Source organism: Pristiophorus japonicus, chromosome 11 (genome assembly GCF_044704955.1).
Source record: "Pristiophorus japonicus isolate sPriJap1 chromosome 11, sPriJap1.hap1, whole genome shotgun sequence".
In the NCBI taxonomy this organism is placed as follows: domain Eukaryota; kingdom Metazoa; phylum Chordata; class Chondrichthyes; family Pristiophoridae; genus Pristiophorus; species Pristiophorus japonicus.
The window spans coordinates 213335019-213349335 of record NC_091987.1 but is presented as its reverse complement, the minus strand read 5'-3'; the positions used below and the strand labels follow the sequence as shown (position 1 = coordinate 213349335).

Genomic DNA, 14317 nt, shown 5'->3' with positions numbered 1-14317 from the left:
GGGCCCCGACACAACGACAAATCATTACGGAGGCAAAATTGGCTGCAATCCTCACACTCGACAGTTGATGGCAATTCTTGGTGAATTTGAAACTTTTGCTCCGCATTTCCCACATCACAACAGTGACCACACTCCAAAAGTACTTCATTGTCTGCAAAGTGCTTTGAGATGTCAGGTGGATGTGAAAGGCGCTATAGAAATGCAAGTCTTTCTTTTCTTCCTGTAGGTAGATAGTGTTTAGTGCCAGGATCGCTGCTCCTGTTATTTACACACTCATGTTCACCTTCACACTCAAGTGAGCCCAGCCTTTTCAGAATGGCAGGCAGTGACTAGTGGGGTGCCGCAGGGCTCAGTGCTGGGACCCCAGCTCTTTACAATATACATTAACGATTTAGATGATGGAATTGAGTGTAATATCTACAAATTTGCGGATGACACTAAACTGGGTGGCGGTGTGAGCTGTGAGGAGGACGCTAAGAGGCTGCAGGGTGACTTGGACAGGTTAGGTGAGTGGGCAAATGCATGGCAGAAGCAGTATAATGTGGATAAATGTGAGGTTATCCATTTTGGGGGCAAAAACACGAAGGCAGAATATTATCTGGATGGCGACAGATTAGGAAAAGGGGAGGTGCAACAAAACCTGGGTGTCATGGTACATCAGTCATTGAAGTTTGGCATGCAGGTACAGCAGGCGGTGAAGAAGGCAAATGGCATGTTGGCCTTCATAGCCAGGGGATTTGAGTATAGGAGCAGGGAGGTCTTACTGCAGTTGTACAGGGCCTTAGTGAGGCCTCATCTGGAATATTGTGTACAGTTTTGGTCTCCTAATCTGAGGCAGGACGTTCTTGCTATTGAGGGAGTGCAGCGAAGATTCACCAGACTGATTCCAGGGATGGCTGGACTGACATATGAGGAGAGACTGGATCAACTTGGCTTTTATTCACTGGAGTTTAGAAGAATGAGAGGGGATCTCATAGAAACGTATAAGATTCTGATGGGACTGGACAGATTAGATGTGGGAAGAATGTTCCCGATGTTGGGGAAGTCCAGAACCAGGGGACATAGGCTTAGAATAAGGGGTAAGCCATTTAGGACTGAGATGAGGAGAAACTTCTTCACTCAGAGAGTTGTTAACCTATGAAATTCCCTGCCGCAGAGAATTGTTGATGCCAGTTCATTGGATATATTCAAGAGGGAGTTAGATATGGCCCTTACGGCTAAAGGGGATCAAGGGGTATGGAGAGAAAGCAGGAAAGGGGTACTGAGGTGAATGATCAGCCATGATCTTATTGAATGGTGGTGCAGGCTCGAAGGGCCGAATGGCCTACTCCTGCACCTATTTTCTATGTTTCTATGTTTTCATTTCACGAGGTTCATAAAAATTGATCCAGACAAACTATGAGTTTCAGCTTCTCCCCAAAGTTACGCCAGACGAAGGAAAAGCAACACTTAGCAGAGAATTTCTTTAAATTTAAATATTTTGAAGGCAAGGATTCTAATGTTGGGGAATTTTGGGCAGCCAGTACCAGCATCAAACACTCTCGGCAGGTACACCATGGGGTTAGATACAGAGTAAAACTCCCTCTACACTGAACCATCAAACACTCCTAGGGCAGGTACAGCACGGGTTAGATACAGAGTAAAGCTCCCTCTACACTGTCCTATCAAACACTCACAGGGCAGGTACAGTGTAGGTTAGATACAGAGTAAAGTTCTCTCTACACTGTCCCATCAAACACTTCCAGGGCAGGTACAGCATGAGTTAGATACAGAGTAAAGCTCCCTCTACACTGTCCCATCAAAGACTCCCAGGGCAGGTACAGCACGGGTTTGATACAGAGTAAAGCTCCCTCTACACTGTCCCATCAAACATTCCCAGGACAGGTACAGCACGGGTTAGATACAGAGTAAAACTCCCTCTACACTGTCCCATCAAACACTCCCAGGGCAGGTACAGCATGGGTTAGATACAGAGTAAAGCTCCCTCTGCATTGCCCCTATCAAACACTCCCAGGGCATGTACAGGGGGTTAGATACAGAGTAAAGCTCCCTCTACACTGTCCCATCAAACACTCCCAGGGCAGGTACAGCATGGGTTAGATACAGAGTAAAGCTCCCTCTGCATTGCCCCTATCAAACACTCCCAGGGCAGGTACAGCACAGGTTAGATACAAACACACCCAGTGTAGTATACTATATTAATCCTCTGTGCTGTCAACCAGTATGGTCCGGGCTTTATTTGGCTTGTGAGGGTCTAAGATACTCAAAGGTTGCAACAGGTTCCATATTTGGACGCAGTTTTCACATCAGGAGTGTTTTGGTGGAACCCATGGTGTGACCCATCAATCAGCTGAATCTGGACTGTCACTGTCTAGACAACAACGCTCGCGCTACCTGGTGGAGTGGCCCATTGTTGCTGCAAAATCCCACTGTGCTTGCGGGATGGGTCTCCCAGCAGTGGCGGTATTAACTTGATCGCCCACCCCTAACATTTAATTGGTTCGATCCCAGTGATTTGGGAAGTGGTCACAGTGAGGCTGGTCTGACACCCAGGAGCACAGCCCATAGTACTGCGCAATATCGCCACCTGGCTTTGTAGGCTCTGATCTCCATTCATGGAATCATGCTCCATCAGAGCAGCAGGGCGGGCGGGCGGGCGGGCGGGGGGGGGTGGTGCGGGGAAAGATGTGGAAACATGAAGGGGGGTGTGTGGAGATCATTATTCTCCCACAGCCAATGAATAAGGGATTTAAGCACACAAGCTAAGCAGGCACACTGAGGGAGTGCTGCACTGTCAGAGGTGCCGTCTTTTTAATAGACGCGTTAACCCGAGGCCCTGTCTTCCCCTCTCTCTCTCTTTCTCTAGTGCACGTAATAGATCCCACGGCACTATATTGAAGAAGAGCAGGGGTGTTCTCCCCGATGTCCTAGCCAATATTTATCCCCCAACCAACATTACCAAAAACATAAATAGATTATCTGGCCATTACCCCAGTGTTGTTTTTGGGAGCTTGCTGTGCGTAAATTGGCTGCTGCAGCTCCAACATTACAACACTGACTACACTCCAAAAAAGTATGTTATTGGCTGTAAAGCTCTTTGGGACATCCTGAGGTGATGAAAGGTGCTATAGAAATGCAAGTCTTTTTTTTATAAAAAGAGGGCTAGAATATAAAGGGGAGAAAGTTTTGCTGCAGCTATACAAAGAGCTGGTTAGACCACACCTGGAGCACCGTGTACAGTTCTGGGCTCCGTACCTTAGGAAGGATATATTGGCCTTGGAGGAGCGCAGTACAGATTCACCAGACTGTTACCTGGGCTCCGAGGGTTAAATTATGAGGTGGGATTACATAAACTAGGCTTGTATTCCCTGGAATATAGAAGGTTGAGGGGTGATTTGATTGAGTTTTTGTTCAGGATTTTAAAAGGAATTGACAGGGTAGACCGAGAGAAACTTCTTCCACTGGCGTGGGGAATCTAGGACAAGGGGACACGACCTTAAAATCACAGCTCGGCAGATCTTACTTTTCTTTATAATACAAAAGAGTCTTTATTGGAATGAGTTGAGCGATTTGAGAGGCCACTGCTTTGTGCTCCTGACGTTGGGTTGCCGCATGTCTGGTGGGTTTGGTATTGGGACGTGATGTGGCTACCCCGTGCCCAATGCCACACAGAGCTCGACCGTAGCCCGATCCAGTCGCCCGGCGATGGCGAGATTCCCCTGGGACTTTTCAAACTTACAAAAAAAACTCCTGTTCCAGTGTAGGGGTCCCCCATCACCACGGAAATAAAACAGTAGCAGAAAAGGTCTCTCCTTTCCGCCCCCCGCCCCGCCCCGCCCCCGCCCCACCGCAGAGGTCCCGACGACGATGATGTTGTTGCACCTCTCTCGTTCCCCCCTCTTAATGATGCTCTTCAACGCTTGGGTAGAAATCCTCGTCTCGGGCCCTCATGTTGCGATATTGGAACGCCCGGTCTGAGCTGCGATTTCCCGCAGTGTTCATCATCCCGCTGACAGTAAATGGCGGGTCAAACTCCAGCTGTATTGATTTCAGGTTTCTGCAGAATAATCCAGGAGTTAAGGGGGTAGGAATTGCCCTGTGCCCGAAACAGGGCGCACTCTCCGTTTCTAAACGTTTTCGCCCGCCACAACCCATGATGATGTCAGCACGACGCGGACGTGCTGACATCACGCTGTAGCGTCACAATGTCTCTCCCCTTCAGTTAAAGGGGAGTGCCGCTGCGAGCTCTGCATACTGTTAAGTTCGGTCCAATGGGCCACCAGGGAGGGTTTCGGCCGGGCCAGTGGACCGGTGCCCAAGAGGGGGTGCCAGGCTGGCTGTTGGCGGCCCGGCCGAACCCGTGGCCATAATTGTCGGCCCGACCCGGCAGTCGTGCGACAAGAAAAAACATGGTGGCCACGGCAGTGCGCCCCCCCCCCCCCTTTAAGGTTGGCCGCGCCGCCATTTCACACCGAGTGCGCCGACGGGTTACCGCGGGGCCGCTCCCCCGGGGCCTTTTCCCGAGGGGATCCCCGCCGGTCGGTAAGGGGTCGGTGCGTGCACGCCGCGGTGGGAAAACGGATGTAGCGGTCCCAGGCACCGCTCCAAAACTCACGAAGGCCAATGTACAAAATGGCGGCCCCCTCCGCGGAGAGTCGGCGGCCATTCCGCGCCGCCCTGTGATTGCCGCTTTCAGGCGTCCTGTGGCCTTATCGGGAAGGGCAATTTCGGCCCCACGATCTTCCCTTTTCCTCCCCTCGCACACCCCCGTCCGCCTCCTGCCCTGTTCCCCGCTGGGGTTTGGTGGCTTGGGCACCAGGGCCCTTTCCCGTAATGCGCCCAAGTAGCCCGTCTTCACATGGAAGCTAAGTGAGGTTATTCAGCCATGGGGGGCACACACAGCGGTTCCCAATCCTGTCCTCACCCAACACGTGGACACACAGGCCCTTCCGGCCCAGGGTCACTGGATCGTGAGTAGCACCAGCAACCCCTCATCACAGGGCCTCGAAGCCCACCTTGTCCTGGCTGATATCAGACAACAACAACAACTTGTATTTGTACAGTGCCATTAACGTGTAAAACAGCCCTTGGGGCTTCACAGGAGCGTTATCAAAGAAAATTTGACACCGAGCCATGTGAGGAGGTATTAGGCTAAAAGCTTGGTGAAAGATGTAGGTTTTAAGGAGTGTCTTAAAGGAGAGGAGGTTTAGGGAGGTTTTTTCCACAGCTTAGAACCCAGGCAGCTGAAGGCACGGCCACCAATGGTGGAGCGATTAAAATTGGGGATGCGCAAGAGGCCAGAATTAGAGGAGTGCTGAGATCATGGAGGGTTGTAAGGCTGCAGGAGATTCATTCATTCATAGGAAGTCCCTCAAAATCGAGGAAGACTTCCACTCTAAATTGCAGTTGTACAGGGCGTTCGTGAGGCCACATCTTGAATATTGTGTACAATTTTGGTCTCCTAATCTGAGGAAGGACATTTTTGCTATTGAGGGAGTGCAGCAAAGGTTCACCAGACTGATTCCCGGGATGGCAGGACTGTCATATGAAGAAAGACTGGATCGGCTAGGCTTATATTGACTGAAATTTAGAAGAATGAGAGGGAATCTCATAGAAACATAAAATTCTGACGGGACTGGACAGGTTAGATGCAGGAAGAATGTTCCCGATGTTGGGGAAGTCCAGAACCAGGGGACACAGTCTAAGGATAAGGGATAAGCCATTTAGGACTGAGCTGAGGAGAAACTTCTTCACTCAGAGAATTGTGAACCTGTGGAATTCTCTACCGCAGAAAGTTGTTGAGGCCAGTTCGTTAGATATATTCAAAAGGGAGTGAGTTGTGGCCCTTACGGCTAAAGGGATCAAGGGGTATGGAGAGAAAGCAGGAATGGATACTGAAGTTGCATGATCAGCCATGATCATATTGAACAGTGGTGCAGGCTCGAAGGGCCGAATGGCCTACTCCTGCACCTATTTTCTATGTTTCTATGTTTCTAAAAGTGAGTTCCAAGGTGACTGAACAGTCCAATACAGGAATTACAGTCTCTGTCACAGGTGGGACAGACAGTGGTTGAAGGAAAGGGTGGGAGTCTGGTTTGCTGCACGCTCCTTCCGCTGCCTGCGCTTGTTCTCTGCATGCTCTCGGCGATGAGACTCGAGGTGCTCAGCACCCTCCCGGATGCTCTTCCTCCACTTAGGGCGGTCTTTGGCCAGGAACTCCCAGGTGGGGATGTTGCATTTTATCAGGGAGGCTTTTGAAAATGCCCTTGAAACATTTCCTCTGCCCACCTGGGGCTTGCTTGCCGTGTAGGCGTTCTGAGTAGAGCGCTTTCTTTGGGAGTCTTGTGTCGGGCATGTGAACAATGTGGCCTGCCCAACGGAGCTGGTCGAGTGTGGTCAGTGCTTTGATGCTGGGGATGTTGGCCTGAACGAGGACGCTAACGTTGGTGCATCTGTCCTCCCAGGGGATTTGCAGGATCTTGCAGAGACATCATTGGTGGTATTTTTCCAGCGATTTGAGGTGTCTTACTGTACGTGGTCCATGTTTCTGAGCCATACAGGAGGACGGGTATCACGGCAGCCCTGTAGACCGTGAGCTTGGTGCCAGATTTAAGGGCCTGACCTTTGAACACTCTCTTCCTCAGGTGGCCAAAGAGATAGTGCGAGGGTTAACCTGGAATCCCTGCTGGACCCTTCCTTACCTGTGCAGTCGCGTACATTGTTAAAATATCTGATTTATTTTATAATGGAGCATTTGCTGATGATCTAGTTGCAGATCATTGGTCAATAATCCTGCAGTAGTGATGTCACCTACTGTAACTCTCCTCTGCCAATGACATCACCAAATATATGTCATGGCTGGAGCAGCTGACAGAGCAGAGGGTGGCTCAAGGTGATCCTGCTCCGTGTGAGCCGGCAACTCACGGCCTTGACCAGCTGAGCAGCCAGTGAGCGGACTCAGTGACCTGCCAGCACAGATTGTGAACCGTACCTGAGAACGTTCCGACCGAACATCAGCCTGGGTTCTGGGAATGTAGAGAAAGCAACAGCGTTAGTAAAGATCAGCACCCCACTGCAACAAGACAATCGCAAGCCCCACAGGGGCACACACCCTCACACACACACTCACACACACCCTCACACACATCCTCACCCTCACACACACCCTCACACACACACTCACACACACCCTCACACACACCCACACACACACCCACACACACACACACCCACACACCCACACCCTCACACACATCCTCACCCTCACACACACCCTCACACACACACTCACACACACCCTCACACACACCCACACACACACACCCACACACACCCTCACCCTCACACACACCCTCACACACACCCACACACACACACACTCACACACACCCTCACACACACCCACACCCTCACACACACCCTCACACACACCCTCACACACACCCTCACCCACACACCCACACCCTCACACACACCCTCACACACACCCTCACACACACCCTCACCCACACACCCACACCCTCACACACATTCTCACACACACCCTCACATACACCCTCACACACACACACCCACACCCTCACATACATGCCCTCACACACACCCTCACACACACCCTCACACACACCCACACACACACCCTCACACACACCCACACCCTCACACACACCCTCACACACACCATCACACACACCCTCACCCACACCCACACCCTCACACACACTCACACACACCCCCACACACACCCTCACACACACCCACACCCTCACACACACCCTCACACACACACTCACACACACCCTCACCCACACCCACACCCTCACACACACCCTCACACACACCCACACACACACCCTCACACACACCCACACCCTCACACACACACCCTCACACACACCCTCACACACACCCTCACCCACACACCCACACCCTCACACACACCCTCACACACACACTCACCCACACCCTCACACACACCCTCACACACATACTCACACACACCCTCACACACACCCACACACACACCCTCACCCTCACACACACCCTCACACACACACACACCCTCACACACACCCTCACACACACCCTCACACACACCCTCACCCACACACCCACACCCTCACACACATTCTCACACACACCCTCACATACACCCTCACACACACACACCCACACCCTCACACACACGCCCTCACACACATCCTCACACACACCCTCACACACACACACACCCTCACACACACCCACACACACACCCTCACACACACCCTCACCCTCACACACACCCTCACACACACCCTCACATACACCCTCACCCACATACCCACACCCTCACACACACCCTCACACACACCCTCACCCTCACACACACCCTCACACACACCCACACCCTCACACACACCCTCACACACATACTCACATACACCCTCACACACACCCACACCCTCACACACACCCTCACACACACCCACACCCTCACACACATCCTCACCCTCACACACACCCTCACACACCCTCACCCACATACCCACACCCTCACACACATTCTCATACACACCCTCACATACACCCTCACCCACATACCCACACCCTCACACACACACTCACACACACCCTCACACACACCCACACCCTCACACACACCCTCACATACACCCTCACCCACACACCCACACCTTCACACACATTCTCACACACACCCTCACGTACACCCTCACACACACACACCCACACCCTCACACACACGCCCTCACACACATCCTCACACACACCCTCACACACACCCTCACACACACCCACACCCCCTCATACACTCACACACAATCTCACACACACCCTCACACACACACCCACACCCTCACACACAACCTCACACACATCCTCACACACACACACACCCTCACACACACCCTCACACACACACACCTACACACCCTCACATCCTGAAACACACCCTGACACACACACACACACTCTCACACCCTCACACACATTCTCACACACCCTCACATGCACACCCTTCACACGCTGACACACACTCTCACACACACACACACACACACACACACACCCTCACACACACACCCTCACACCCTCACACACACACCCTCACACACACACCCTCACACGCACCCTCACACACTTCGGCTTAGGGGTTGGGTTTAGGGTTAGTGGGTAACCCTAAGCACCTCGACCCAACCCTTAACCCTAACCATAAATTCTAACCCTATTCACTAACCCTAAACCCTGCGATGCAGGACTGATTGTGGGATGAATAGTCCGTGTATTTAGTGAGCCGTCGCCAGTGCACTTACTCTGAAAGCAGCGTCCGTGCCTGCGGTACTGGACGAAGAGGATGGTCAGCATGGCGATGGCCAGGAGCAGCAGACAGATGGCGATGATAATCCCTCGGGTGTTTACATTGCTACCTAGACACGGACAGAGACAGTCAGCAGGATCCCAGCAACCTCCCAGCAGTGCTCACTGCTCACCGCAACTTCTGTTTAACTATTGGCTCTGTCAAATTGATTTGGGGGTACAGTGGCGTAGTGGTTATGTTACTGGACTAGTAATTAGATGCCTGGACTAACGTTCCAGAGACATGATCCCACCTGGGGAATGGCAGCTCGGGAATTTAAATTTAATTAAATAAATCTGGAACAAAAAGCTAGTAATGGTGAACATGAAATTATAGGATTGTCGTAAAAACCGATCTGGTTCACTAATGTCCAGGTAATCCAAAACTCGGCTGCCCCGTGTCCTAACTCGCACCAAGTCCCGCTCACCCATCACCGCCTGTGCTCGCTGACCTACATTAGCTCCCAATTAAGCAACGCCTCGTTTTCAAAATTCTCTTCCTTGTTTATAAATCCCTCCATGGCCTCTCCCCTCCCCATCTCTGAAATCTCCTCCAGTCCCACAATGTCCCCCTTACCCGCCCTGAGATGTCTGCACTCCTCTAATTCTACCCTCCTGAGCATTCCTGATTATAATCGCTCCACCATTGGTAGCTGTGCCTTCTGTTGCCTGGGCCCCCAAGCTCTGGAACTCGCTCCCTAAACCTCTCCGCCTCTCTACCTCTCTCTCCTCCTTCAAGACATTCTTTAAAACCTACCTCTTTGACCAAGCTTTTGTTCACTGCACTAATTTCTACTTATGCAGCTCAGTGTCAAATTTTTATTCCATAACGCTCCTGTGAAGCGCCATGGGACGTTTCACTATGTTAAAGGCGCTATATAAATACAAGTTGCTGCTGTTGGTCTGGACCTACATGTGACTCCAGACCCACAGCAATGTGGTTGACTCTTAACTGCCCTCTGAAATGGCCCAGCGAGCCACTCAGTTGTATTCAAGAAGGCGCTCACCACCACTTTCAAGGGCAATTAGGGATGGACTATTAATGCCGCCTTTGTCAGTGATGCTCACGCCCCATGAATGAATTTTAAAAATATATAGATATGGTCATTATCACATTGCTGTTTGTGGGAGCTTGCTGTGCGCAAATTGGTTGCCGCGATCCACACATTACAACAGTGACTACACTCCAAAAGTACTTCATTGGCTGCAATGCTATAAAGCACTTTGGTGCGTCCTGAAGTCATGAAAGGCGCTATATAAATGCAAGCCTTTCTTTCTTTTACTGTTAATTCCAAGTGTTGATGAAATGTTCTGGTCACATGTTATTTAGTAATGAATGGAATGCATCTCCCCTTACCGCCCTCTGTCCCTGTGTTATTCCCAAATGCAATCTGTCTCTGGATGCGTGGCAGGACTTCACCGAGGGGAGTGATTGTCGTCTGTTCCTCGTGTGGATTATCTGAAAACAGAAGAGGCAGAGATTAGCTCGGCTTACGGTGGGAGACCTGTTCGGCACAGAGCTACGGTTCACAGAGAGCCGCTGTCACCACGCGAGTGGACACCAGGGTACAGTGCGCGGAGCGAGGACAGTGTTTCACCCATCGCCCCTCTCCATTGGTGTCAGCCATGGCTCAGTGGGCAGCACTCTCACGCCTCTGAGTCAGAAGGTCGTGGGTTTCAAGCCCCACTCCAGACGCTTGAGCACAAAAATCTAGTCTAGCACTCCTGGTGCAATACTGAGGGAGCGCCGCACTGTCAGAGGTGCTGTCTTTCGGATGAGACGTTAAACCGAGGCCCTGTCTGCTCTCTCAGGTGGGTGTAAAAGATCCCATGACACTATTTCGAAGAAGAGCAGGGGTGTCTTGCTCTAGTGAAAGAATAATAAGAGGAGGGGTGGGGCCAATTAGGGACCAAAATAGAGATCTATGCATGGAGGCAGAGAGTATGGCTGAGGAACTAAACGAGTATTTTGCATCTGTCTTCACCAAGGAAGAAGATGCTGCAATAGACTAGTGAAGGAGGAGTTAGTGGAGACACTATATTGATAAAGAAGAGGTATTAGAAAGGTTGGATGCACTTAAAATAAATAAATCACCAGGACCAGGTGGGAAGCATCCCAGGATGCAGAGGGAATTGAGGGCGGAAATCGCGGAGGTACTGGCCATAATATTCCAATGCTCCTTAGATACAGGGCTGGTGCCAGAGGGCTGGAGAATTGCAAATGTTCAAAAAAGGGTGTAAAAATAAACCCAGCAACTACAGGCCAATCAGCTTAACCTCGGTAGTGGGGAAGCTTTTAGTAACAGTGATCAGGGACAAAATTAGCAATCACTTGGATGGGTGTGGATTATTGAAGGAAAGCCAGCATGGATTTGTTAAAGGCAAATCATGTTTAACCAACATGATTGAGTTTTTTGATGTGGTAACAGATGAGGGATTAACAAAAGGTGTTTGACAAAGTGCCACATAATAGGCTTGCCAGCAAAGTTGAAGCCCATGGAATAAAAGGGCCAGTGGCAGCATGGATACGGGATTGGCTCAGTGACAGGAAACAGAAAGTAGTGGTGAACGGTTGTTTTTCGGACTGGAGGAAGGTAGACAGTGGTGTTCCCCAGGGGTCGGTACTGGGACCACTGCTTTTCTTGATATATAGTAATGACTTGGATGTGGGTGTACAGGGCACAATTTCAAAATCTGCAGATGTCACAAAACTTGGAAGTGTAGTGAACAGTGAGGAGGAGAGGGATAGACTTCAGGAAGACACAGACAGACTGGTGAAATGGGCGGGCATGTGGCAGATGGAATTTAACGCAGAAAAGTGTGAAGTGATACATTTTGGTAGAATAAATGAGGAGAGGCAATATAAACTAAAGGGTACAATCCTAAAGGGGGTGCATGAACAGAGAGACCCGGGGATATGTGTGCACAAATCATTGAAGGTGGCAGGGCAGGTTGAGAAAGCGGTTAAAAAAGCTTATGGGATCCTGGGCTTCATAAATAGAGGCATAGAGTACAAAAGTGTGGAAATGATGATGAACCTGTATCAAACACTGGTTTGGCCCCAACTAGAGTTCTGTATCCAATTCTGGGCACCATACTTTAGGAAGGATGCCATCATTATCATAGGCAGTCCCTCGAGTCGAGGATGACTTGCTTCCACGTTAAAAAGTTTACAGGTGTTTCAATGAAGGAGCTAATATTCCAGATCCTGAATGAAATCCTGAAGGGTGGAAGATGCCTGTGCGTGGATTTTTTTAACGTGGGGTGGCCGTTGCACACCAGCCACCACACGGGCTTGACAGAGCGAGGTCTTGGTCCAGTGGCAAGGGTTATCCAAGACGACTGGAGACCAGCTCTGCTGCACGGACCTAGTGCGCGCTCACATCGCAGTGTGGGCTGGCCCGTGCTGCCCTTGGGCCCTCGCCTCTTCTGGGCCCCGATCACGTCCCTCTACAATCTCTCGCCGCTCCTTCGCCCCGACCTTGCCGCTCCTGCTGTACCTCCCCACGCTCCAATCAGCGACCTGGACCTCGGTAACGTCCCTTTTCACCGTTGCTCTCCTGCTCCAGCATGTGCTGCTCCCTGGAGTGGTACACCGCCACACTGCTCCTTCCGCTCCCCGGCCTGCTCCGATGGTGCTCTCAGGCACCGGCCTGCTCCTTGCACCAGTAATAATGCTAATGCCTTCGCATTATTACTGGAAGGATGTGAAGGTCTTAGAGAGGGTGCAGAAAAGATTTACGAGAATGATTCCAGAGATGAGGGACTTCGGTGACGTGGATAGACTGGAGAAGCTGGGGTTGTTCTCCTTGAAGCAGAGAAGGTTGAGAGGAGATTTGATCGAGGTGTTCAAAATCATGAGGGGTCTGGACAGAGTAGAGAGAGAGAAACTGTTCCCATTGGTGGAAGGGTGGAGAACCAGAGGACACAGATTTAAGGTGATTGGCAGAAGAACCAAAGGCGATGTAAGAAAAAACTGTTTTACGCAGCGAGTGGTTGGGATCTGGAATGCACGGCCTGAGAGGGTGAACATAAGAACATAATAAGAACATAAGAAATAGGAGCAGGAGTAGGCCATACAGCCCCTCGAGCCTGCTCCGCCATTTAATAAGATCATGGCTGATCTGATCATGAACATAGCTCCACTTCCCTGCTCATTCCCCATAACCCCTTATCCCCTTGGTGGTGGAGGCTGACTCAATTTTATCTTTCAAAAAGGAGTTGGATAAGTATCCAAAGGAAAAAATGTGCAGGGCTTCGAGGAAAGAGCGGGGATTGGGACTAGCTGAGAGTCGGCACGGACCTTCCAGTCTGTAACCATTCTGTGATTCTATGATTCCTCCCCAGTGTCCTGGCCGATATTTATCCCTCAAGCTGACATTTTAAAAGCTTAAAAAAAGCCCCTGAGTTTTTAATCAGAAACAGAACCAAGCAAAGCAGTGAATATTGTCACACAGGCCACAGAGATAGCAACTGTCTCATATTACATAAATTCACAAGCACGTTTAACAGCTCTTTTATTTCCTGGTGCTGCGGGCCAGTTTCCCCAACCTCATAAACCTTAAAAAGAAACGCAGGAAGAATATACTCGGCCTAAACGCCTGAAATGAGTCCTTGATATCTGAAATGAAAGCTGGGTGCTGTGACCCTGGATCTTACCCATCTCTTCCCCGAGAGCGTTAGGCCAATGCTGGGCTTGCTGTCGATATCCAGCACTCCCATTAACCCTGGTTCCCACAGAACTGGTTTGTCCTGATTCCTGACAAGTCGAGTGCCTCAAATAACTGGGAGATCAGGTGAGCAGAGACAAAATTAGGGCAAACCTTAAGTCAACATCAAACTCTCCCTAGTCACTCTCCTCCCCTCCCACCCACCCCTTCTTTTCCCTTCCCTCCACTTCTGTTTCCTCCTCTCCTCCCCCTCCCCCCCATCCTCTCCAATTCCCTTCCCTCCTCCCATC

The 14317-nt window shown here is 50.7% G+C and overlaps 1 protein-coding gene across 1 annotated transcript; it reads right to left on the bottom strand.

Moving 5' to 3' along the window:
* Nucleotides 1-3900: 3900 nt before the first annotated feature.
* On the bottom strand, nt 3901-14111 carry LOC139275674 (small integral membrane protein 35-like). Its single transcript, XM_070892841.1, has 5 exons — nt 14017-14111; nt 10715-10816; nt 9315-9428; nt 6992-7025; nt 3901-4057 (listed from the first exon to the last, which is right to left on the bottom strand). Exons 1-5 carry the CDS (start codon nt 14018-14020, stop codon nt 3901-3903), a joined length of 411 nt encoding a protein of 136 aa, XP_070748942.1. The 5' UTR covers nt 14021-14111.
* Nucleotides 14112-14317: the final 206 nt, after the last annotated feature.